Genomic DNA, 24,611 nt, shown 5'->3' on the forward strand with positions numbered 1-24,611 from the left:
CATGGTTTACGTCTGAGCCTCTAAGTAGAGCAATTATGCCACCGTCAAGCTTAAAATCGCTTTAAGCTTGATAACCTTTGTCGTGACAGTGCAAACCAGCCAAACAGCAAACAGAGCTTTGGGGTCAGAGTGAAGAGGCAAGGTGCATAAAAAAATCTAATTCTGAACTTGCTGTCCAAGTTTAATTGTAATACATATTAGACAGTGCGTTTAAAGAATTCATTAGGGGTTGCCTCAGTTTATTTGTGATCGATTGTTTTGTAAATGCGATGATCCGCCGTATACAGAGCACGCTACGTTTGTGCCAAATGTGAGTAAGCTGCATGGTTTACGTCTGAGCCTCTGAGTAGAGCAATTATGCCACCGTCAAGCTTAAAATCGGTTTAAGCTTGATAACCTTTGTCGTGACAGTGCAAACCAGCCAAACAGCAAACAGAGCTTTGGGGTCAGAGTGAAGAGACAAGGTGCATAAAAAAATCTAATTCTCAACTTGCTGTCCAAGTTTAATTGTAATACATATTAGACAGTGCGTGTAAAGAATTCATTAGGGGTTGCCTCAGTCTATTTGTGATCGATTGTTTTGTAAATGCGATGATCCGCCGTATACAGAGCACGCTACGTTTGTGCCAAAAGTGAGTAATCTGCATGGTTTACGTCTGAGCCTCTAAGTAGAGCAATTATGCCACCGTCAAGCTTAAAATCACTTTAAGCTTGATAACCTTTGTGTTCACCTTTCACGTCCTTCAATAATTAAAGAACTTGTAACAGGCAATTCATATATGTATAAAAAGACATTTCCGCCATTCAAGAAACGATAGTCTTAAGTATGAATGAGAGGCACACTTTCGTGTTTCTGAATAAATAAATTTGCTTGACTTTAGTACATAAAGGGATTAAATCTTTACCGCATATAAAGCACAAAGCTCTGGATTTTGAGCGTAAGCGTTGTTCTTTTTCATTATGGACGAACTTGTACAAACTTTTGACGGTGTACTCGAACTGATAACATCAATATTAATGTGCACTAAGGTCTCTCAGGCTATAAAAAAAATGGCTGTATCAGCTCCAATCTGCCAGCGCAACTTGCTCAAAATCAACGCCGACGATTACTAGTCCTTAAAATGTGAGCAAGATGTGAAGAACTTTAGGCTACATTTTTTGCCCAAGAAAAGATGGCGTTTCAGAGTACATAAACGCAGGGCGCATTGTGAGCCTGGTTATGTTGCATTTTCGCAGTGAAACGTTCACTGTGTGGTCGTGCCTGTTTAAACTGCCTTTAGAAGCGCAGAAAATCTGCTCGAACGCTCCAACTTTGTTCTACTGTCGCCCCGTGCCGTCTGATTGAACGCCTTCAGGAAATGTTGAATAAGATGGGGATGATTTGTGTCAGTGTTCGTGCTGTGCCATTGTCATTTAAAGCATTCCACAGTGTTCACGTTTGGTGAAAATGTTCTGGAAACCATATGCCGTGCACCCATGTTTTTTTAGTAGGGAACCATGTTAAAATGCAGCATCCTTCATTGTGAGGTAGTGTTTGCGTGCGAGAAATATATTTTCCAAGCAGCCCTAGATTATGTTTGGTACATATATTCTTTGTAGAAAATATTTTGTAGTTTAGTTAACGTAGAGAAACGATTCTGTTTTATGTGCTAGAGCTTTTGGACCGGCACCTTCTGTCATCTTTTTTTATTTCCCCTCAATACAATTATATATCTCCTGTGGGCTCTTTAAAATGATCATTGAAATCGTGCCACGTATACATCCCTAATCATTTCCATAAACACCATTTTTTTGCTGTAAACACTGGAGCACGAGTTACACTTAGATAAATTATTTCAAATTTTGCGCTCTTCAGACTCTGCTCACCAGCAAGACAAACCTGCGGAAGCCTCTGGTGTACAACTTTATCTCATCGTGGCTTGGAGAACACAACATTCTCACTGCGTAAGTGGGCGGCCCTGAAGTGACCCAGGAAGTCTGGTTCGCGTGTTTCTTCTTTTTTGTTCCAGAACCTTTCCGTGGTGTTTTTCCATAGCGCTGACCCTTCAAAATCACAGCAAGTCATTTCGAATCCTGAGCTCACCCCTTTTCTTTTCTATCGTACTCAGCACTAGCTATAGCCAGAGCAGGAAGCCTTTTATAGAACTAAAACTGCAAGGAAGAGGGAAAGTGAGTCATTTAATTAATATCCCTAAATCTCTAGGTACTATATTTTTGTTAAAATATGATTTTAATATTTCACGTTTAAGGTACTTTATGTCGGATAATGCCAGCTAGAAGATGGTGCTAGGAGCTGGATGTCCAGAAAAGCTGTGCATTCTCTTAATTAAATCGCGCCTGGCTATTAGGCTGCACAATCGAAGCGCTCTCCGTGAGTAAAGTCGACAATGGCAAGGGGGCCAACCGCGCGTGCCATACTAATAAACTGCGGTCAATGTTTGCTACGGCGCTCCGTTATTTACTTTCTGGTTATCTTTGTTTCTTAGTTTGAAAGTTTTCTAGTCTCGTATGAATTAGAAACCCTGTCATGCGCGTCCTCGCAGCGCTATCGTTTCCTTCACAGCATCGTTTTCATAATTCTCGCCCCGCAGCGACCAGGAGTATCCCTACGGTCGGCAGAAAAATGTTTTTCAGTAAAGCACGCTCTGAACAGCATGTATAGTGAGCACAAAGGCATTGGTGCTTTAGTTTTTCTTTGGTGCTTATAGGTTTGACTAGCACGACAGGCAGTCGCGAATTTTTCATGCTGGCTGCACGTCATCTCAGGAGCTTATTCACCCATTTTAGTTAGTCAAAACTCTCCCTTTGCAATTTCGCAAATGAGCGTCTCCGAACCCAGCTATACTGCATTTTCCTCTTCCTTTTAGGCATAAACGATTAAGTGTAGTACCTCTTCTACAGTGGAAATTACCTCAGTGGAGGCTGTACACTAAAAGATGATAGGCTTTTAACGTATTTAAACACAGTCGGACATGCGAAAGCTTTTGCGCATACGTGGAAGCTGATGGAGACGATGACGTACAATGCACAGTTTAAAAGTGCGTTGCAGTTTAACACGCTGGGTGATCAGCGGTAGCGGGCTAAGACAATCTGCACTCGCTTCTCACAAAGAATTCCTGATTTCTATGCCGTTTCATTAAGAATTGTTTTGTTCGTACTCAGCATATGCAAGTCTCAAAGTTCTTCCTTGGGTTTGATCGTGTGAAACTGCTTTTACACTAATATTATCTGAGGTTTAACGTGGTTAAACCAATTTCATGAGGAAGCACAGTTTGAAGTATAGCCGTGCCAACACACGTGGACGGTAACTTCATTATATGACTGGCTAGTCAGGAGCCAGGCACAACGATGCTTTACAGTATTCTTGCTCGGCCGTGGTGCACGTACAGGCGCTTTCGCATTAAAAGTGGACACATGGGCCCGTACACTTTTCCATAGGAGTCATATAGTACAGCTGTACTTCTTTTTCACGGACACCAGAGACACAAATTGTACAAACATTGTTGACGGATATGACCTCTCTGATGAAGTCACTAAAGGCCATGAACACACTACACAGCCGTACGTCCACCAAAAATATACAAGCGTTATTAGTCGCCTGTTTCATGTGACATGAACTGTAAAAGCTGAAATATTGTGCTTCATTATTTTTTCCCCATAGTTGTCCGTACCCGTGCGCTGATTCCGCGCTACAAAATGACGTGAAGAGCATCAAGAGCATAGTTGAAAACTTGTCAGTTCATACGGCTTCCTTTTTAGTTCTGCAGTGAGGCGCTTGTAGCACCCTTAGGACTACAAATTTCTGCAATTCGAGGTGAACCATTGTGTCATCTTTTTAGATATTTTACCCTTTAAGGGGCTCTGGTTAAGGGCTGCACCGCAAGGCTCAGAAGTAATGAACTCCCCTCCAAAACTTTCGCCGCGGTCACTTGTGTGAGTGCCACTACGCGCAAAATTGCGAGCCGTACATCCATTTCTACTTCAGTTCCCGCTTTGATAGATATGCCGGCAGTGCAATATTTATCATTTTCGCTAAATGCATCTAGGTCGTAGAATTAAATAATAAACTTTATCCAAGCCGCTCAAGTGCAACCTTGTTCTTAATGCCCCGACAAAATATAAATAACTGATAAGTGTATCTGGACCAAGTGCTAAATTTACGAACCACGACCTGTGTACAGTTTTGTCGAAAGGTTTGAGCCCAGGGGGTCTTCTTTTAAGCTAAGTAGTGGAGTTCCTTTAGCATTCGTGGAAGTCTTGCTCATTGGAGAGAGAGAGAGCCACACCAAAATCTTTTTACTTTTGGTCCGACTAGGAACACTGCCTATGCATAATGAGCCACATGGTGTAACTCGAAACCAAACACCCTGGACTCTAGACATTTAACGAAGGCTGTAGACGTTCTGACATCTGTACTTTTGAGACGGATATAATGATGGAGTACTCATCACTAGGGACTCAAAGAAAAACGCTAGGACTTTTGCCCAGCCTAAGCATGTTATGTTATGTACCAATTTCTTAAAGAATGCATGTGCCCCTTAGCAATAGACTGGATCGTTTAAATTCCACATTAGTGCACGGAAATGGACAGATGACTGACCATTTCTCGAGAGTAGGGCACGAGCGTGAGGTGTTACTAGGAAAGCATCAGGTGACTCGACAAAAAGCAAAATCACATGAGTTTTTACTTTCTCGGAAAACAGCTCCTCCTACACACATGATTCACCGTCTTGATCCTTTAATTCCAGCGTCGGCGACAGCTGGCGGTTCAAGCGGCGCCTGATGACGCCCGCGTTCCACTTCAAGGTCCTCGAGGACTACGTGAGCACCTTCAACTACAACGGCAATCTACTAGTGGAGCGGGTAGACAAGCTTACCGCAAAGCATCCGGGGGAACCCATACCGGCTTTCCGCCTTGCCCAGAATTGTGCCTTGGACGTCATCACGAGTGAGTGAGAAAAAAAAAACTCTTTTCACTGAATTCGGAGCAGAGCGCAAACTACAGCAGTGAAATTCCGCAAAGCTGCTGTTTCACGCGATGCGTTTGTGATTGTACACCACTGCATTGCGGACAGTGAGCTATTAGATATTTTTTTTTCTTTAAATCTACTGGAGCTAGCCGAATGCTTCCCGATGCTACATGCTCTTCAAGAATAAGACTTCGTCACTGAGAATATGTCCTCAGGATACTAAAAAGAAGACTCCAAAGAATCAGGGCAACGGCGTGATGCTCATGAAGCTTCTTTGACAATATAAATTACCTTGAGTGAGCTGCGGTCCAGCGCTATGTGGTTTATAGAAGAGATGAGGCAGTAGCAAAGCTACAAAAGCCGAAGCAAAGAGCCCTGACAGATAGGGAACCGCACTCATATTGAAGAGATCTTCTGAAAGGCATCATTTATATTTGAGCCGAATTTTGCCAGTTAATAGTACAATGGCCGCCATGGCCTAGCCAATGGCAGAATTCTAATCGACGGTCCATAAGGCACTTGCCATTAACATCCCACGCTGTGCGATGAACGCAGTGTTCAACGAAGCGTAGCGCTTCCGTACATGTGCTTTCCCTTGTGTGTTTTGTTTTTGTGAGCATTGGAAAATCATTTTTTCCATGCCTTTGCCGACAACTACTCTTCTAGAACACCTCAGGTATTTTGCGCATGTAAAGAGACCTCCTGATAAGTAATTTATTAACCAGCATTGTTTTTGGGTGAAATTGCTAACACTCTTAATAATAGGGCGTCACAGCAAAAATGATCGCATATTTCCTTATAGGTACAGCAAATTTTTGCTTCCACATTGCTGAACATAAAATAATATTATAATCTGTTATCTTTCCTCTGAAAGCCCATGTGCGTTTTTTCCTTCACAGAGGTGCTCATGGGAGTAGACTTGCGCTCGCAAATAGACACTACTGACACAAGCTTCGCCAATCATTTCAACATGTGAGTATACTTGTATTTCATTTTAAGTTTATTATCGTTTGTACTTTGAAACGAGAATGTCCTGGCTAATTTAACTTCCTCCGGCAATCGATTGCTGGTAATTAGCAGGTGTGTTCCCTTCTTAACAGGCGACAACTGCTGGCTGCGGAGAAGCATCGAACTATAATTTTTCCACCACGAACGGGTCATTGACGTCTCCAATGGCTGGTACAGTACGAAGAAATATGACACACCCGATCTCTAGGTGCTCCCGTCTTATTTGATGACGTCGCAACCCGCTTCTCACGGCACCTAGCACGTAGTATTTCCATTACTTGAAGTGCTTAGCATTTTTAGACAGTTTTTAGAGCACTATGCTGAAAGTTTTGACCACCTCTCCGAGGGAGACGAACATGTGCTCTAACTGCAACGATTTCTCGATAAAAGGCAATAGTGGTGACTGGTGAAGGGAAAGCAAAGTGCTGCGACAGCTGATGGTGGCGTATTGATTTGTTTACACTATAGTTCCACAATTCAGACCAAAAATATTTTTCTGAAAGAATCCCCTAGAGACGATTTCTTTATTCATTTTACTTTACCTTTGCGCAGCCCTTGATGACAGCGCTAACGACTAAGAGCGGCGTTTCACAGGGGTCTTATATACTGCCATTGAAGCACTGTGACACTATGAGTTGGTATGCAACGTTTTCATGTGGTATAGCACTGCTCTTCCTTCAAGCACAAACGCTGAGAGAGAATTCAGTGCAGCTGCTTATGTATTTATGTCGTTGTTGTTGTTGTGTTGAGTTTACTGGCGCATAAGCAACTGAGGCTATCATGCGCCAACCGCAGGGTTAAACCTTGTGTATTTACGAAGCAACAGGGGAATATTAGCGACGACAACTTCGAGAAAGAATTTCCCGTCGAGAATTAACGTTTTACAAAATGCCAAGCAAGCAGCACTGGTGTATTGTGAAATAAATAAATTATGGTTTGACAACAAAATCTGGCTGAAAAATAACAGAATAATTCATTGCTTTTCTGCAATTTCTCAGTTCCTTTTCTGCACCTATAATTTGTCACTTTCCTCAGTTAAATTTCAGATAGAGTTAACTGTAATAAACTGTTTACTCTCTTTGATGTAAACAAAGGGTATATGTGAAATATTGAATCCATTCAAGTCACCTTGATTTCAACATCGTGAAATGGTCATCGGCCAGCGTAAAATGTTTAGAACAATTCACGCTGGCTGTAGCGCCGAAGGCAAAGGCCAGGACTAGCCAAAGTTCCATGTTGTTCGTGTGCCACCCCAGTACACCCACTGCCGAAAGTTCTGGCGAATCCGCTATCTCTTTTTGCGTCCTATAATACCCAGTTCAAGGTAACCTTTGTTGCGGAGAGGGAAGCGAGTATTTCAAAATGAATGGCAGCCACTTTTTGCCGGCAACAGCGGCAGCAATTATATGCATATAAATTAATTATTGTGATTAAGATTCGCCCCCTTATTGCGCAGCGGCGACAATAACCACATAAAAAGACCGTGAGCCGCGAAGAGCAACAGTAAGTGCGATGATATCTCTAATATCTTTGTTCTCACACCTGCCTGTAATCCCTGCGCTCTTGCCATATAACCCCACAAAAGTAGGAAAAACAAGAACCACGCATAAACTGGGAAAATAGTTCACAAAAAAAAATTAACAGAACATTGTTACTCCGCTGAATGCATTTAGCGTTCATGGCGGTAAAGCGCATTGTTTTGTCTCGATAATTCCATTGTTTCTTGACACACCGAGGAGAAAGCAGGGTGGAGAGGGATAGCAAGTTTTATTTCGAAGGCAATACTACTCTAGGTTTCGAGTCTTCAGCGTGGCGCCGCCGCACCCACGTGACGCTGTGACGTCACACCCCACGGGACACTAGGATGAGAGCTCGGCTACCAACTCAAGCGGTCGAAGTAGCGCGGCCGCACCCACGTGACACTAGGATGAGAGCTCGGCTACCAACTCAAGCGGTCGAAGTAGCGCGGCCGCACCCACGTGACACTAGGATGAGAGCTCGGCTACCAACTCAAGCGGTCGAAGTAGCACGGCCGCACCCACGTGACACTAGGATGAGAGCTGGGCCACCAACTAAGCGATCGGGGCAGCGAGGTCGCATCCACGACGCAGCGCGTGACGTCACACCCCATGTGACACAAAAGCGAGAGATGGACTGGCAGGAGCTGCCAACTTGGGTGGGTCTCTCGTTTCACATGGGACGGTTATGTCAGAATCAGCCTGCTAGGACCCTGGCATTTCCGTTACCATTACAGGCCACTAAGGCACGTTCATACGGCTTGGTTAAAGCGGCCGTGGCATTACATGTGGGCTGAGGAAGAAGAAAAAGAAAAGAAGAACGCTCGGTCACCCGCAGCTAATGCTTTCACTCAATATTTGGTTCAGAAGCGTTGAACCCTTGTAATTTTTTGGCACATAACGATAATTATTAGAGACCTAAAAACTTAGTTTGGGAACAGTGAAGGAAAGTGAAGAAGATAAGATTTGAATAAATCAAAACCATAGTTTCATTTCAGCTGTGTGGGTGCGTGCGATGTGTTTGAATTGAAAAATATACATTATGTAAAAGCCAGCTTCCAATGACATGCACATCTAACCGGCTGACCTCTAACTCGCTTTCAGATTACGAGTTAACAAAGACTCAGTCGACAATCTGAAGCTTGTGATTTGCCTTCCGCGCTCTCCTCAAAAGCACAGTGCATGCGAGAAGAGCATCCCGTCAGTGCTGTAGCCGAAGCTTCGCTGCTCCTCTGTGCGTAAAGAGTATTCACGGTGAAGGCGTTCAACCTGCGAAGTATGTAGACGCACCATGTGTGCATAGCACGTGCAATATTGCTCAATTTGTGGCTCGCTGCCTTCGAGCGCTGTTGCTATCCCATACTTCACGTTCTCCGTCCTAAGAACCGGGCGTTAATGGAGCCAACAGTCACTGGCTGCAAGAGAAGTGTAAGGGTTTTTATTATTTATTGATCAATGCGAAAGAAATTGCATAATTGGGGAGATAGTTGATTAGAGAATAAGATAATAAGAAACCACATGCCACCGGGGGGACCCCAACCCACGAACCCTGAATTTTGGGTCCGGTGATTTACCAATCGAGCTACGGCTACGGCTGTTCAATCTTCTACTGTAGCTGTAATTGATCCTTGAAAGTGTTAACCAACGTCGCCTCCCCCCATAGCGGCGGACGTGATACGTCTCATGTCACCGCAAGTGTCACGTGCAAAGGGATCTAACATGAAGCGTGGGAAGTATGCAGTAACCATCGTAAGACTGTCAGAATCGAGACCCTGGTCAAGTTGCTCAGCAAGGAAGTAAAGGGAATGAGGGGACCGTTATGTTACAAATGAAACTAACTCCCAGGAAAAGCACAGGGGATTTTCGCGTTGATCAGTGTGATATATTGATGTAATGGTAGGGCTGAATGATTAGAAAACTAGAAGAGCAACCACATTCGCGTTTAGAATCACCGTCTTGTTTAAGCAAATGTGTGACCTTTTTCTCTGCTATTAATGCATTTCGAACGGGCTATCTCATGTAAATAAAAGCGTTTTTTGGTCCTTGGGGAATAGAAGTGGGGCCATAGGCGCCTACGCGAGATCATTATACATCGTGGGTCTTAGGGAAAAGTATTATTTACACACGTAACAGAAGCGGTGTACCTGGCGCCAGTGGTAGTGCAGCACGAATGTAACCCCTCAAGTGGAAAGCGCGTTTAAATTTTGTCACGAGCTTAAAAATGTGAGGTGCGGAAGTGATGTCGTGTATAGTTTGGTTTCATCTTCAAAAGGCACTCCATCTATGGGGCTCGCTTCGCATTTATATTTGGTGGTTCTGACAGCTTGATTTTCAAGTATCGCATGTTCAGGGACATTGCAACTGTCGGAATGATAAAACGGTATATAGGACAGCTTGTTGCGTAAATAGCTGCTAGCGTTGCGCCCATTGGCGTTTTTTTTTTTTTTTGGTCCAGCAGCAGGCCCACGGATGTCTAAACTTCCTCTGAGACCCAGTGGTAATATCTCCGCCTCTTAGTCATGCTAGTTATGACCGTGAATAAGGGAGGGCGTGGCAGATTGTCTAGAGCCTTACTTGTGACGAAATGTGGCGGCCGCTTTGTGCAACTGGAAAGAGAGGTGCGCTTCTACGGCTGCCACAAACAGGCCTGTCAGAAGAACTTCGAGAGGTGTACGCCACATTTGCTACCAACAGTAGCTGTTGCGCTAATTTGGAAGCTGCAATTTAAGCTTCCTAGGGATGCAACTATACTAAAAAATTTAAACACATTCAAATCGCACTTAGGCATCCGCTTTTGTTTCTTGCTTCTCGTCAGCGCCATTAATTACACTTCGTGTTCTACTTTTTTTTTATTCATGCCATTTCACATTTTGAATCGCGTTAGTGCGTCAGTCGTCAGCTTTATAGCGAAAACAAAATATTGAGCAAAGTTTCCCATTCGAATCGCCGCCAATTCACATTTTACTAAGCGTATTAAGGCTTTTCTCCGCTTCGATGAGTCGTTTCCTCGAAACTTTTTGGACGCCTGTATCGAACACGCTGTTTAGTTCTCGTTTCTGCACCAATGCAGGTTGATGTTCCTGATCGGCGTACGTGTCTTCCGTCCCTGGATGTGGCCCGACTCCCTTTACGACAGGACCCTCGAAGGGCGGCTGTACCACCAGTCCATTCGGGAAATGGAAAAGTACACCCTCGGCGTAAGTGGGAAACCAGGAACGCAATTGTGCATAGAAACAAGTGTGACAGATACTGCGCCTTTCCCTTCCTGTGAACCAATTAAATTAAGCAGTCTTGATCTACCAGAGGCAGCAAGGAAGCAGAACGCAGAAGCTGTAATGTACTTTATCGTGACTAAGCGAGGCCGTGTTAATATTGATTCCAAACTAACGCTTGGAGAAGCTGTTTACCGACCTGCATTCTTCTCTTCAGCTACAGTAACTCCACGTTTCCAGACTTTCATATCATCTTCCCCTCCTCATTTCCCTAAACATTTTAAAGACTACTCACTATCCACGAAATGCGTACCAATGTTTTTCTTTAAGGATTGCAAAGTTAGGTATGTATTCAGGTACAGACAAGTACCGAATTTTTTTGCCGCCGCTAGGCTACGAATACCGTTACGGTGTATAACCACGTATGCACGTCATAAGCAGTATTTATAAAAGAATCATCAAGACATAAGAAAACTGAGATAAATAAGAATTTCGTACAATAATAGTTACCCAGCTACGGCAAAGTTATTTAGCAGACAAAGGAAATGTGATGCTAGTTAATTATAGCACACTTGTGAAGGACCACAATAATAACCCACAAAAGTACAGCATACCGGATTAGTATTATTTTTTTGCTTTCGGCCATAGAATAGTGGTAAAGGAATGTGCAATCATTTTGTGACTAAACAACTATAGATTACAGTGGAAATAAGTAATTACAATGCGGCTGTGGACCAGAACCCGCGAATTCGGAAGTCATGGGTTCTGGTCCAAACGGCCGCATCTATCATCATTTCTTGAATTGTGTAATAAATGTTTTAAGAAATTAAATGGTTGCCGATTCATTTCCCATTGATCACCAAACAAAATAAAAAATAGCCGGATAGAAACACTCGTCAATAATTTCATCAGTTTCATTGACCATTGGCATTCTGCAGCATTGTTAGTTTACAGTGGCGTCGGTGTTGTGGACCAAACAAAACGTTTTATAATGAAACGGTGACATCGCTGTCAGAGATACCATGCAGTCGTCGAGTTCGAGTGGTGCTCCGCGCTACGTGAACTAGCAGTCGTCGAGTTTTCGAAATTTATGTTACTAAGAAATGTTTCTCGGCGTTGCTAGCCTGTCAGTAAACTCCACTCGGTTCAAAAATGTACCGACAAATTGTATAATGTAGATTAAAGCGAAAAATTATTATGTCGCGTCGTAGCAAATACGTTCAAAGCCCATAGATAATGTGTAGATTTCTAAAGGACGCATCCGGCACGCACGTCTGGTAATACATACGGAAATGCACAAAAAGAGGCTTGTTGTATTGGTTTGTCTCTTGGACAGGTATACGGAAAATGCCAGTCGTTGCAAGCAGATGCGTTGCCCCGTGGGATGAGTGCTCTGTTCTTGCGCGTTGCAACATACAGATAAAGCTTTATTCGCTCGCGTACTGTAAGTTCTCGTAATCTTTTACCCAATTCTTTAATTTAGGGAGAATGGTCAGCTATCTACCAGCCTCTTTATTCGCTTTTGCCTCATAAATGCACCATTACTGAGCCTGTCATTATTATGAAGGCAACATTAATTCTCCCATGTATAAAAACTGGCGTAAGCTCTCGATTTCTCATGTTCAGCGTTGTAAGCGAAAACTTACGAGCATGCCTAACGAACATGTTGCCAGGTGACAATGGTCGGACACTTATTCTTCGGTGAGTTGTGTTACTTAGTGAGACAGCATGGTACTGCCGAAATTGCAGAAGCGGCCAACTCGGATAGCTCTTTTGGGATGGGACGAGTTAAACTGCGTTACGCCGGGTGATGACTGTCGAAGTGATCAATATGACGTTGGTGATCGTATAGGGCGTCAGTCGAACGAAGAGCGCCAAACACCTTCGTCCGCTCGTCCGGCGACACGTTGCAAGTTGGAGACTTCTTGAATATATAAGCCGTTTATTTAAGACAGCCAAAGGCAGACGCACAGGGCGGTTAAAACGATGACAATCCAGAGGCAGCCGAGGCCCGGCGCGCTCTCCCTATTTCGCGCCAAAAGCCCGACTCAAGCGGGTCGGGTAGGGGGGAGCCGGTTGTAGAGCTGAGCCAGCCCGACCCGTCCGGGTTTACACAGGGGGTTTACATGAGACCGACAAAGTCGGGTCGGGGAGGCCTGTCGGGCTAAAAACCGGCTATCGGGATCATGTATACGCTAGGGGGTCGAGCTAAAGGACCGTCGGGTGGGGTCCCGCCAGTCCGATTGCAGGGGGTGGGTTGGCTCGACCCTACCCGATGGGCGAGGGGCATGTATACTCTGACGCGTCGGGCAGGCACCTCCTCTCTTGCCTCCTTGCTGGTCAGGGACGGGACCGTGAGCTGTTCATCTGAGCATTCCTCCTTTTCCTCCTCTCCTGCCTGCGCCTGGTTCTCTTGCTCGACGCACGGTGTAGCAGCGATCTTTGCCCGACAGAAACGAGCTTATGTAAACCCGGACGGGTCGGGCTGGCTCAGCTCGACAACCGGCTCCCCCCTACCCGACCCGCTTGCGTCGGACTCATGTATACAAGGCTACATGAGCTCGTTTCTGTCGGGCAAAGATCGCTGCTACACCGTGCGTCGAGCAAGAGAACCAGGCGCAGGCAGGAGAGGAGGAAAAGGAGGAATGCTCAGACGAACAGCTCACGGTCCCGTCCCCGACCAGCAAGGAGGCAAGAGAGGAGGCGCCTGCCCGACGCGTCAGAGTATACATGCCCCTCACCCATCGGGTAGGGTCGAGCCAACCCACCTCCTGCAGACGGGCTGGCGGGACCCGACCCGACGGTCTTTTAGCTCGACCCGCTAGCGTATATATGAGCCCGATAGCCGGTTTTTAGCCCGACAGGCCTCCCCGACCCGACTTTGTCGGTCTCATGTAAACCCCCTGAGAGTCGCACCCCTCGACACAAAACTCAGTGCCCCGGCGACGGCCATTCTTTCACCGCGGGTGCCCCGCGGGACGCACACAAAAGAGGGCGACCAAGTCAGCGAGCAAGGGTAGGAGGGGGAACCGGGGCGGCCGGAGGCTCGCAACCTAACAGACGGCAAGATGGAAATTGAACTGGGAACCCATGCATACCTTAGTCTGACACGCTACCTCTGGGCTTCGCAGGCACAGTCCTGCGTCTTGGTTAAACCGGGAGTGTCAGACGGTCTTCTAGAGGATGTCTAGCTCAAGGAGTATGCTAATCTGCATTCTTAAAATAAGAGAGCGCAAATAAAGGGTTCGTGCTTAAGCTAGCATCAAATTCCATGCATGAGAACGAGTATTATCAAGAAACGTCGCAGACACTGCGGCGTCATATCCTTCAAGGCGGAGCTTGACTGTCCTCCTAATTTTTCATTTCTTTTTTTATTTTTCTTACCGAGTATCGCAACTTAATATTTCACCACTGTCAACCTGTTCCTCAAAAATAATTAAAATTTGCCTTCCGCAGGCAGGCCAAATGCTTATGTAGTACGGTATTGGTAATCAGGTTATTTATACGTAGTAAGCACGACCACAGCTTCCGACTTTGCAGGCATAATTTACTGCTCTTTAATATTTTCAATTCGTTTGCCGAGAGTAGGCATTCACGCATTCATAAGAAGCGCGATCATTTCTTGACTGCGGCCTTAATTAATATTTCCAGGTACTTGAGCGACGCAAGGGTAAACTGCAGCAGATCGCACAAGAACTTGAGAGCGAGCCTCAGGAATACGCACTGACTGGAGACGAGGAAGAGCAGGATTCCGTCATAGTAGACAGGTTTCTCAAGGCTCACCTGCAAGACAGCCGCTACAACATCGATGAAGTCAAGAAGGACATCGACTGCCTGCTCTTCGCGGTGAGAACGCTTGTCTTTGCAGCACTGCTGTGTTAAGGTTTATTGCGCTTCTTGTATAATTCTGCATACAAAGAACTAGGCCTAAAAATTATCTTTAAAAATATGAACTTCATTTATCCAGCTTGCAGCACATCGCTTAATGCCAGACGGAGCTAACCCGTGCCAGCCTGTAAAGTTCATAGCAGCTTAGCAAAATATCAATAACTTGCTCGTGGATCAACAAGAAAAATAAAATAAACGCGAACCAGCATGTCTTTTACGTCTGAGAGCCTCATATTTGACTCTTCTTGATCGCGAAACAGTGCTAAACAATTTAATTTGAATAACAAGTGTGAGGCCAAATAGACAGGCAACGCTGAGGCAGATCGCATTTCATTAAAGGCAAATATTTCCTTCTTTCAGGTTAGAATCTGCATTAGCGGCTGGTAAAACCTGCTGGATGAGACAGGCAGCATTTTCACGCCCTTATGAAAACGCAAAAGAAGTATTTCCAGCAAAGACGCAGTTTTCTGTTCCCGAATTGATTAATTCAGATTATTTATTGCTTCGTTCTCGAGTCAGAAATACCCCTGTTCAAAAATTGTTGAGTCCTGTCGAACTCGAATTTTGTGACTTTTTCTAGCGAGCTTCAGTTGATTTTCAGAATAAAACACTTGAATTTGCGAGGTCAGACATTCTCTTCAAGCAGTGTAGACGAAATGAATATGTGGTCCTACAGAAAAACGTTTCAAGCTATATGAAGGACTTAATTATTTTACCTTAAATGCATATGAGCTAGATAATTTCCACAGCACTACGTGTAAAAGGTTCTCTTGGCACATATTTGTTTTAGTTGCATCTTAAGCAACTAACATTACGCTTCAGGTGCCCATCATCAGCATTACCAGTTTCTACAAACCGGCCGGGCTAAGCACAGACTTGTTTGTTAAACAGCTGCTGACTGGAGGATTACAATGCTATTAGAGAAGCCTCTGATGATGATAGTACCTTTCACATTACTTCTCTACTTATCGCTATTATTCCGTGCAGCTTTATGTAAATGTATGTTTTTTTAAAGAACAGACTGAATATTACCTTTGATGTGGAGCATAGATGGAAAATGCAAACGTCATTCGCAGCTCCGTCTTAACGGGAACCATTTCTAAGATTGGGATCACTGAGTTCAAGGCAGTCATGGCAACCCATGTGTTAAACGACTTTAAGCACTTGAACTGGTTTGACGTTGTTTTGAAACAGATGCCTAGAATAAAATTGCTTAATTTTTCAGACGTTTCATTTTCCATCAACATAACACTACTACGACTGGCGAAAATCGAACTAATGAAGTGACAGGTAAAAAAATGGGTGCTTCTAATACTGCAGTTTGGGTACAACCAGTGCTGCACCGGGGACACCCTGGTATAAAAATAAGCCGTTCCTTCCTTTCTCTTCCCTACGGACGAAAAACAAGTTAGCTAGCTGTTAGGAACGTTTGCTTTTCTCTCTGTCAGAATTTTATATTAGGTCAAGTATTTTCAATGCACCTAAGCTGCTCGAAGCTGTACCGTTGTCTATGAAACAGAATTTTAAAATAAGCGATTGCCGCTACATTCACCATTCACAAAGTGTTACAGGGAAGCAGTAAAAGAGAATTCTAGTTTCTCATCGGTGACTGTCTGTCGCAGGGCACGGATACTACCACATCAGCGGTAGGCTGGGCCTTCTATATGCTAGGGCTGCATCCGAAGGCCTTGGCCAAGGTCCACCAGGAGCTCGACGACATCTTTTGCGGCGATACAGAGAGAGACATTACAGGGGACGACCTCAAGAGGATGAAGTACCTGGAGATGTGCTTCAAGGTTACCCCTTCTTTGCTGTAATTGTCCCGAGACTAAGAACTTTGATATAAATGCTGCAAGGCATGACTAGTCAAATGTGCAACAATAATAATGCGTAAGGGTCATTCTCTTGTGGACTGAAAGAATGTCGAAAACGCACGGTACACAAGTCAGAAAGTTGTTATATACTACTGAGGAGAATAACATACTGAGTAAGGATAGCATGCAAAAAGTACGAAATAGAAAACAAAATCGCTTTTAACATTGCCCTCAGACAGAAGACAATATATGACAGCAAACCAATCGAGATATCGTCGCAATGATTTTGTGAACTGAGATGAATATCACACCTGTGATAGTCATCTCGGCTCAGTACCAACGCTTTCCCCTTAATTGAGGCATAAATACTTATTGTGAACGTTTCGTTGCCAGAAATTGTGCTAACCAGTTTTATGGACAAGTAAACGTTACAATTACCATTACCTGGTTGTTACTCGTATTACGTGGTCGTTATCTAACACTATAGCCAAACAGGCGAGTTGGCGAAACATATTGAATGGAAAACAGCGCAGCAGACAAACACCAAAGCAGAGAACCACTTTACGAGCGATGCTCACAACTGAAAGTTTATTCAACGAAGGAATACAATACATGGAAAAGTGGTCAAAAACAGGCGCTGCTATGTAGCATCAAGGCATGTAATGTGACTTGCATGAAAAAAAAAAAAAACATGGATGTTCTACGAAATCCCAACCTTGTTTTTTTTCTTTATGTGGTAGGCCTCTTATATCTCACGTGTCAAGCGGGAGGGGTGTTTGCACAGAATATCACAATTGTGCAAGGATGGATAACAAGGTTCGCAGTCACGTTCGTTGTCAACGAGGTTATTAGATTTGTTAGTGTCCAAGTTATTTGCATGCTCTTTCAAAAGCGTATTAATGCACCGTCCCGTCTGCCCGCTGTGCACCTGTCCACATGACACTGGGATTTTATAAACTGCACCTTCAGCGCATCGCACACACTTCGTTTCATGCTTTACCAGCGCCCTTCCTGTGGTTTTCTGCTTCAGTGTATGGCAGACAATAAATTACAAGAAAAGATCTTATGTAAACTTAGAAAGTCGAAGTTACCAACAGTTTGCCATAAAAAATTAATACGCAAAACGATTCCATGATTTGTGCAGGCTTTTAGCTTTTTATGACCCTGTAAAGCGATCACGCATAATTATTTTACTTTTTGCAAATTAAGATTCATTTTATTGAAAATCTTCGCTTTTATCTAAGTACATAAATAGAGATTCGGTATGAAAGTGCCTTGGAGAGAAAAAAAAGTCAATTCTAGTAGTAGAAGAAAGGTAGATAAAGCGTGTTTCACGTTACTTGAACCAATAGTTTAAAAAAAGCCGTTTAGTGCAGCTGCGCTCAACCAAAGACATATTTGATCGCCTTGTTGTTATTTTCAATTTACAAAAAATGATCAGGTGAAACTATTGATGCAATGTTTTTCACATCTACTTTTTGGATGAAGTGCGTTTTACTACCTGTGGAGGTTAAGAAACTACCTATCTTTCTCTTTATACTAAGTATGTCTGACATCGGTGCGTCACATTGGTGCTTCCATTAGTGCATCCAAAGTTTCTCATCAAGCAGTTCTGTGAAGAACGAGTGTGTCATTATAAAATTGCTATAGCGAATTTTCTGGACTTCCACTTTTGCAGGAGTCATTACGGCTGTTCCCGCCAGTTCCACTCATTGGCAGAGTCCTGGAAGAAGACTTGACAATAGGTGAGGGAGGAAGTTTGTATTTGAGCGTTTCTCAAAGTTTTTATGGTAACACTTATTGGAGCACCAGTCATTTAGACTCATTTTGAAATTAAAATGATGGAATGTGCCGACACGTCGTCTACGGTAATGAATTTATACAAGAGGGCTACTGTGCCCAACTTTCACTGCAACAACAAATAATTCAGCTGACAGAGCGCATTAGATCAGATATTTTGAGCTTTTTTGTGGCGAAATCGCTCACCTTTTAAATGTTTACTCAAAAAAAGTATAATAGAGATTATACTTGGTCGCCGTTTCTCCTCAGTTCTTCATTCCTAATAATTATTTCGTAGAGTAAAATATGCAGAGCCGTTTCTTCTCAATTCTTCATTCCTGATAATTCTGCAGGTTATAGTACTTATTTTTACTTCAAGACAATCGGCTGTATGCCTTATGCGAAGCATACTTAAACGATTGTGAAGATATGAAAGACTCATTATCTTGTAGTTTAATATTGTACTCAGCCTAGTTGTGTTTAGTTCAGTTGAATTGCTGTTGCTACTGGTGGGGTTAAAACTTCCGGTAATTACGCTTGCGATATGTTCACCATAACGACGCACGAAAAAATGAGTATGCGGTTTTGACTCTGGTCTGGGATTTAACACTGCTGCGCCCTCAGGCACACAAACTCTGCAATAGTTATCCACTCCATACTGTCCCCAGTTTTGTAGATCAGCGGCATTACGAAACTTTAAAAGGATGCACGAAGCTTAATTCCTATATCACTGGCTTCCTGGCGGGTAAAGAACGTCTTGATGTGTAGCGTGTGTCACTTCTGTCCTCTCGATGAGAGCAAGCAAGACAGACATCTCCACGTATTAATCGGAGGAGTCAGTATGGTAGGAATGTAGACCGCCACGTACACCAAGTCTACGCAGATGACATCCTCGCGTCATCACAGTGGTGACGTTGCCGGACCTGTCTTGTGCGGTGGGAGTTGAAGCAGTGCGAATGCTGGGCGGTAGAGTGGCTTGACGACTATTTAGTTCCTTGACTACACAAGTTTTTTTCCGTATCGCTCAAGAGGAAAGTAAACAACAGTTGCATCTTACCTGTACTCACCTATGGGGCTGAAACGTGGAAGCTAACCAAAAGGGTTCCACTTAAGTTGAGGACAACGCAGAGGGCTATGGAACGAAAAATGGTAGGGGTAGCATAAAGAGATAAGAAGCGTGCAGAGTGGGTCGGAGAAATAACTCAAGTTACCGACATTCTAGCGGAAATTAAGAAGAAGAATTGGACATGGGCAGGACATATAGTGCGAAGAGAGGATAATCGATGGTCGCTTAGGGTAACAGACTGGAATCCAAGGGAAGGAAAGCGTAGCAGGTGGCGGCAGAAAGTTAGGTGGGCGGATGAGGTTAAGAAGACTGCAGGGTTCAAGTGGATGCAGCTAGCACAAAACCGGGTTAATTAGAGAGATATGGGAGAGGCCTTCGCCCTGCAGTGGGTATAGTCAGGCTGATGATGATGATGTTTTTTTCTTGGAAAATTGACAGCATGCACAACACAGTGACAAGAAAGACAATACCAATTTTCTAAGATGATTTACGAATTAGCTCAAATGTCAGTTTTGCTTCAGCGCTTTTGGTGTCGTCTTTCTTGTCCCTCTCTTGTGCGTGCTGTTAATTTTCCAAGAAGCTTTACCAAGTAGCTCAAATGTCAGTTTTACTAAATACGTTTTATTGGGTAAGCACCGCAGGTACCAGGAATATTTTACCACCATTTCGTCGAAGAATATTGTGTCATCTTGAGGTAATCATATCTAGGGGCACAATACAGTATTTCTCTTTACAGTTGTGATGCCAAAATGAAGCCCTCATAAATCTCAACGCTTTCGAACAGGCTTGTATAAAACGTTTAAGCGAATGCGTGTGAAGTTTAACGATGCCCCTATAAATTGGTAACATTCGCGAATAGCCACACAAACCTATCTCCTTTACATGGCTTCTGCATCACTACTATATAAATGTTTTGTAATACATTACTCAATGGTTTAATACTGCCTGATCTTTATCGAAATATATGCGAACTTTTCATGCATAATACTGCAGTGCCAGTGTGGTAAGCTGACTGCAGGGTGTCCTACGACGCCCCCCCCCCCCCCTTTTTTTTTTTTCAGACGGCCACAAGATCCCCAAGGGAGTCACTTGCTTCATCAACATGTACAGCCTGCACCGGAACCCCGAATACTTTAAAGATCCGGACCTTTACATTCCTGAGCGCTTTCTTACACCGGAAGTGAGGAATCGCCATCCGTTCAGCTACATTCCTTTCTCGGGAGGCCCCAAGAACTGCTTGGGTAAGCCATCTTTTACCCTCTCGACAGTGTGTCTGGCACTGAACATTACCTGCTTCAACAATACATGTAAGGACCACAAAAACTGAAATAAACATAAGACACCAAGATCTCGCTGTATGGAGAAACAAATATGTCGACTTGTTTTCATATCCCAGGTCAACGTTTTGCACACATGGAGGCTAAAGCACTCTTAGCCAAAGTTCTTCTCAAGTACACCATGGAATCTACAAGGCCAGTTAGTCAGCTCAGGATCACGTTCGAACTGATTCTCAAGGCGAGGGGAGGACTGCGCATCATGTTCCGCGAAAGGACCCATGCGAAGCGAGCGGCGAAGATCACGGACATGGAAGACAAGCACACAAATTATGGCCTTTAATTCACGCGTCTACCTGTACAGTGTTGTGAAATAGATATGTATATTGAGTTCCTTTATATATCTAACTGTATATTAGTCACGTGGTGTTTACGCGTCTCGCGAGTTCTCGGCAGTCTGGGCGCTGTTGAGCGTTAAATCTCCAGAATGTACTCAATAACTATGTATAACGGAAATTGTGCAATAAATTTCAACAACGACATTTTTTTTTTTTTTTGCTGGACTGCACCTTCGGACATTCTCGAGTGTGATCAGAGTAGTACATGGCGTCTTTTTGTACATGTCTACATATTGTACTTGCTATACTGATTTGCGCGTGGTGCGTCTGATATGCTATACTCTCGCCCAGGGAAATAGCATTCTTGTGAGCGCCTGGATTTCATTTTTTCTAGAACCTCGAAATCTCAATTCCTAATTATCGAGACGTGCAGACTTATTAAACGGCGGGAGATTGTCCACGTTGTACCTCTGGAGAGGCTGCTAATTTATGTGGCACTCTTTGCGTTCCAATATTTGCAAAATGTATATCAAGGGGAACTATTTTTTGCTCTGACCACCTCTGGTTACAAGGGTTACTTGTAACAATTGTAATATAACTGCATCTTTCCCAGAAATAATTTGTTTGTGATGCAATGCGTGCTGCTTTAACCCTCTCGTAATCTCTTGACTTTGTACACAAGACACTCAGTGCCATGCACAAGGTCGACAGTTATCCAGTTCTTATGTCCTAATGAAAGTGCTTTAAATGTGCGCAGTTTCAGAACCAGACGTGTTTGTGTCTCGGACGCAAAAACATTGCGTGGTTTTACAAACTCTTGTCCTGCTACTAGAGGTGACTTTCGGCACGCAAAAATAGACGACAAGCGGCACGCTTCATGTCTGCATGTGCTGTTTCCCGTCAAAGCTTTAATATATGCTTAATAAATGAATTTCTCTGTTAATGCTCTCCTTGTGTTGTTACGCCGGCTTTCTGGCCATCAAGAAATAACGTAACCATTCATCACGCCATATTGTGGAATTCGTGCCTCTCCTGTAATTGCCCTAATTAAGGATATAAGACGCAGTGAATATAGCCGCTTCTTACTCACATCTTGGCAGTGACCTATAATTTCCCGTCAAATGCATGAAATGCCTGCGAGCCACTTATAAATAGTGTCGTTAAAAAAAAAAGAGAATATTTAAGCCTGCAAAACTTATGCTAAAATACAGCCTGTCAGCCCACCACACAGAGGCAGAGGCATGAAATTTGTGTAGAAAAAACAGAGTCAAATGGCAGGTTTCATAAAACAACAAAGGAAACAATAACAACATTTCCTGAAACCGGTCATCGAGGAATATAAATGATGCGATCATCAGAAACGCTTCATTGAAGTCACTTTATGTCGCCTTCACATCGGACACACAAACATATCTCACTCGTGGCATCAATTATAAGAAGACAAATATTTATGTATAGGATGTATGGGCGAACGAACAATGCAGTACGCCTCACTTCCGGCACTAAACTAGAGCAATTAAGAAAATAAAATGTTTTGCACAGTTTTAAAACCAAAAGATCCGTTACCACCACAGTCTGCTCTTGGGAGAGGATTGACTAGTCAAAATTTCTCATATATTCGTTTTTCTAAAAGGTTTGGTTGGTTTGATATTTGTGGGGTTAACGTCCCAAAGCGACTCAGGCTATGACAGACGTGTTTTTCTTAAAGGAGTGATGCTCCTAAACAATCTACAATACCTTAAAATCAGCGTATTTCTCATACAGGCAGTAAATTTGAACCTTGTTAGACGCACATGAGAGCTCGGTAGATTGCGCAACAAAAGAAAAGTGAACAAAACCTAACTACAACTTTCATGGAGCAAAAACTTACAAAACTGACAAGAAAGAAATTAGACTTCAATTTCTCTTTGTGTGATACGACGAATCACCTAAACTTATTAACTCACATCTTAACTGCAGACTAGTCTTTATACTTCGCTACCCCTTGCATGCTTCTACTTTCCCCTTTTGGAGAATGATCGCACGTTTGTCGCTGATGCTTCCTTCGAAGGCGTTGCTTTTGGGTTTGCCGGGCGCGCTTCACGGAAGACGCTTTGTAGGTCACTCGATTAAATCCCACATTCAATTAGGCCTGCTCATTAGCACAGCATTGCGTCATTCGACAATCAGGATGACCTATAACACAACCACTTCAACACAACAGTGGCATTCGGCTCGCGAGCACTGCTCATCAAATCTCCACTCCTTTTCTCAGATTAATCTCCTCCTCAATCTCCATTTTCTTCACTTGGGGGTCACATTCCAACCTCTCTCGTTTGACCCATGCCCTCCACACGGCCAACTTCACAACAGTGGAAGTCGATAGGTGATTCTCGGCGGCCTCGGGGTGTGGTGGTGAGTTCTTTCTATGCCGACTCATAAAAAAGTGGAAAGACAGCCTGATATTATCTTCAGGTGCTGTAAACCTGCAATGACAATGGCAAGCAGTCTTTGTTATACCATGATGCGTGTTTTTGTGAGAAGATGAGAGTTCGCCTAGAAGAAAAAAATCATTTTGGGATAATCGGGATGAGTTAAACTATGGTGCATCTGCAACTAATTTAATGTTGTCTCATGTGCACCGATTTTAAATTTATTGGCGTCTTTTATTTCACCCACCCTCAAACTAGTGCAGCTATCTATTTTGGCCGGAGAAAATCAGCAACTCTCAGACGGTCCGATAGCACCATCAAAGGTTTTCAAAAACAACAGTAAGACTTGAAGCGGAGTCTTATTTTTTTATATATATGTATTATGCTACGCTGTTAGGTCGTCTATATATAATAAAAAAAAAAAGCACGCGCTTCTAGGAGGATTTTTTATTCTGAGTTTAGAACTAATAACTCACTTTTCGTACTCACTTTCAGATACAGCTTGGGCTTATTCTTTGGCTGGCTTCACAAGATTTTCACTGCTTGATTTCTGAAAGTAATTTCTCAATGAAACTATCGGTCTACATACAACGTAGGTGTTCATTGAGAACAGGAGGCTCATATACTGTATTTCCTTTCTCTGTGTGATCTAATCTATACCTTTAATTTTACTTTCCCTTATACTTTATGACCTCGAGTATAGTTTGCTAGAGATATATTTGCAACTCAGTTTGAAGCAAAGTGACAGGGCTCAAAAAAAGTGTTATTTCACGTCTAGGTGAGACGATGTATAATTATTACACACCACAAAATACTAATCTAGACAGTTGGAAAAAAAAAGAGACAAGTTTCTTATCTCAGCAATTTCTCGCACATTACAAAACTTCATTAAAAAAGCCAATATACCCTAGGATCTCCCGTCAGCAGTCAAAAACGTTCCTGATTGGCTTTTTATGGCAGTCGTAACTATATGATGTGAGCGAATGTAAAACTTTAAAAGAAAGAATATGCAGAATATAGGAAGGAACCTTAGTCCATTTTCTCCCGTATTTCCATAAAAGAATCTTACACACTCAAATATTCGCCTCAGTTTAAATTGATGTCCAAGGCAACTGGACTCCAGGGGAATTTAGATCATGCTTGTGCGTAAAAATATTTATATATTGTCGAATACCACGTTCGTTTAGTACCGTCGGGACGCCTACAAATCAATCTGCGTAAAACTACCAGAAAGGTCTCGCTCTCGCTTCTGCTGAAAGGCAACCACCACATTAGGAATCAAAGCTGAATTATTGGCTCATCGAGGTAAAACATTCTTAAATTTAATTTGTTTT

General features: G+C 43.3%; 1 protein-coding gene across 1 annotated transcript in view; it reads left to right on the forward strand.

Moving 5' to 3' along the window:
- Positions 1 to 21,416, forward strand: part of LOC146183621 (cytochrome P450 4C1-like) — a 36,458-nt gene extending 15,042 nt beyond the window's left edge. The window contains exons 3-11 of the mRNA XM_084608729.1: positions 1,856 to 1,944; positions 4,749 to 4,948; positions 5,870 to 5,942; positions 10,566 to 10,692; positions 14,359 to 14,553; positions 16,218 to 16,391; positions 18,088 to 18,154; positions 20,316 to 20,495; positions 20,651 to 21,416. Of these exons, the coding sequence (XP_084464855.1) occupies positions 1,856 to 1,944; positions 4,749 to 4,948; positions 5,870 to 5,942; positions 10,566 to 10,692; positions 14,359 to 14,553; positions 16,218 to 16,391; positions 18,088 to 18,154; positions 20,316 to 20,495; positions 20,651 to 20,871 (1,326 nt within the window). The 3' untranslated portion in view covers positions 20,872 to 21,416. The remainder of the gene's footprint in view (positions 1 to 1,855; positions 1,945 to 4,748; positions 4,949 to 5,869; positions 5,943 to 10,565; positions 10,693 to 14,358; positions 14,554 to 16,217; positions 16,392 to 18,087; positions 18,155 to 20,315; positions 20,496 to 20,650) is intronic.
- Positions 21,417 to 24,611: the final 3,195 nt, after the last annotated feature.

Source organism: Amblyomma maculatum, chromosome 7, assembly GCF_055883805.1.
Source record: "Amblyomma maculatum isolate TAMU_Amacu chromosome 7, ASM5588380v1, whole genome shotgun sequence".
Classification (NCBI taxonomy): Eukaryota; Metazoa; Arthropoda; class Arachnida; order Ixodida; family Ixodidae; genus Amblyomma; species Amblyomma maculatum.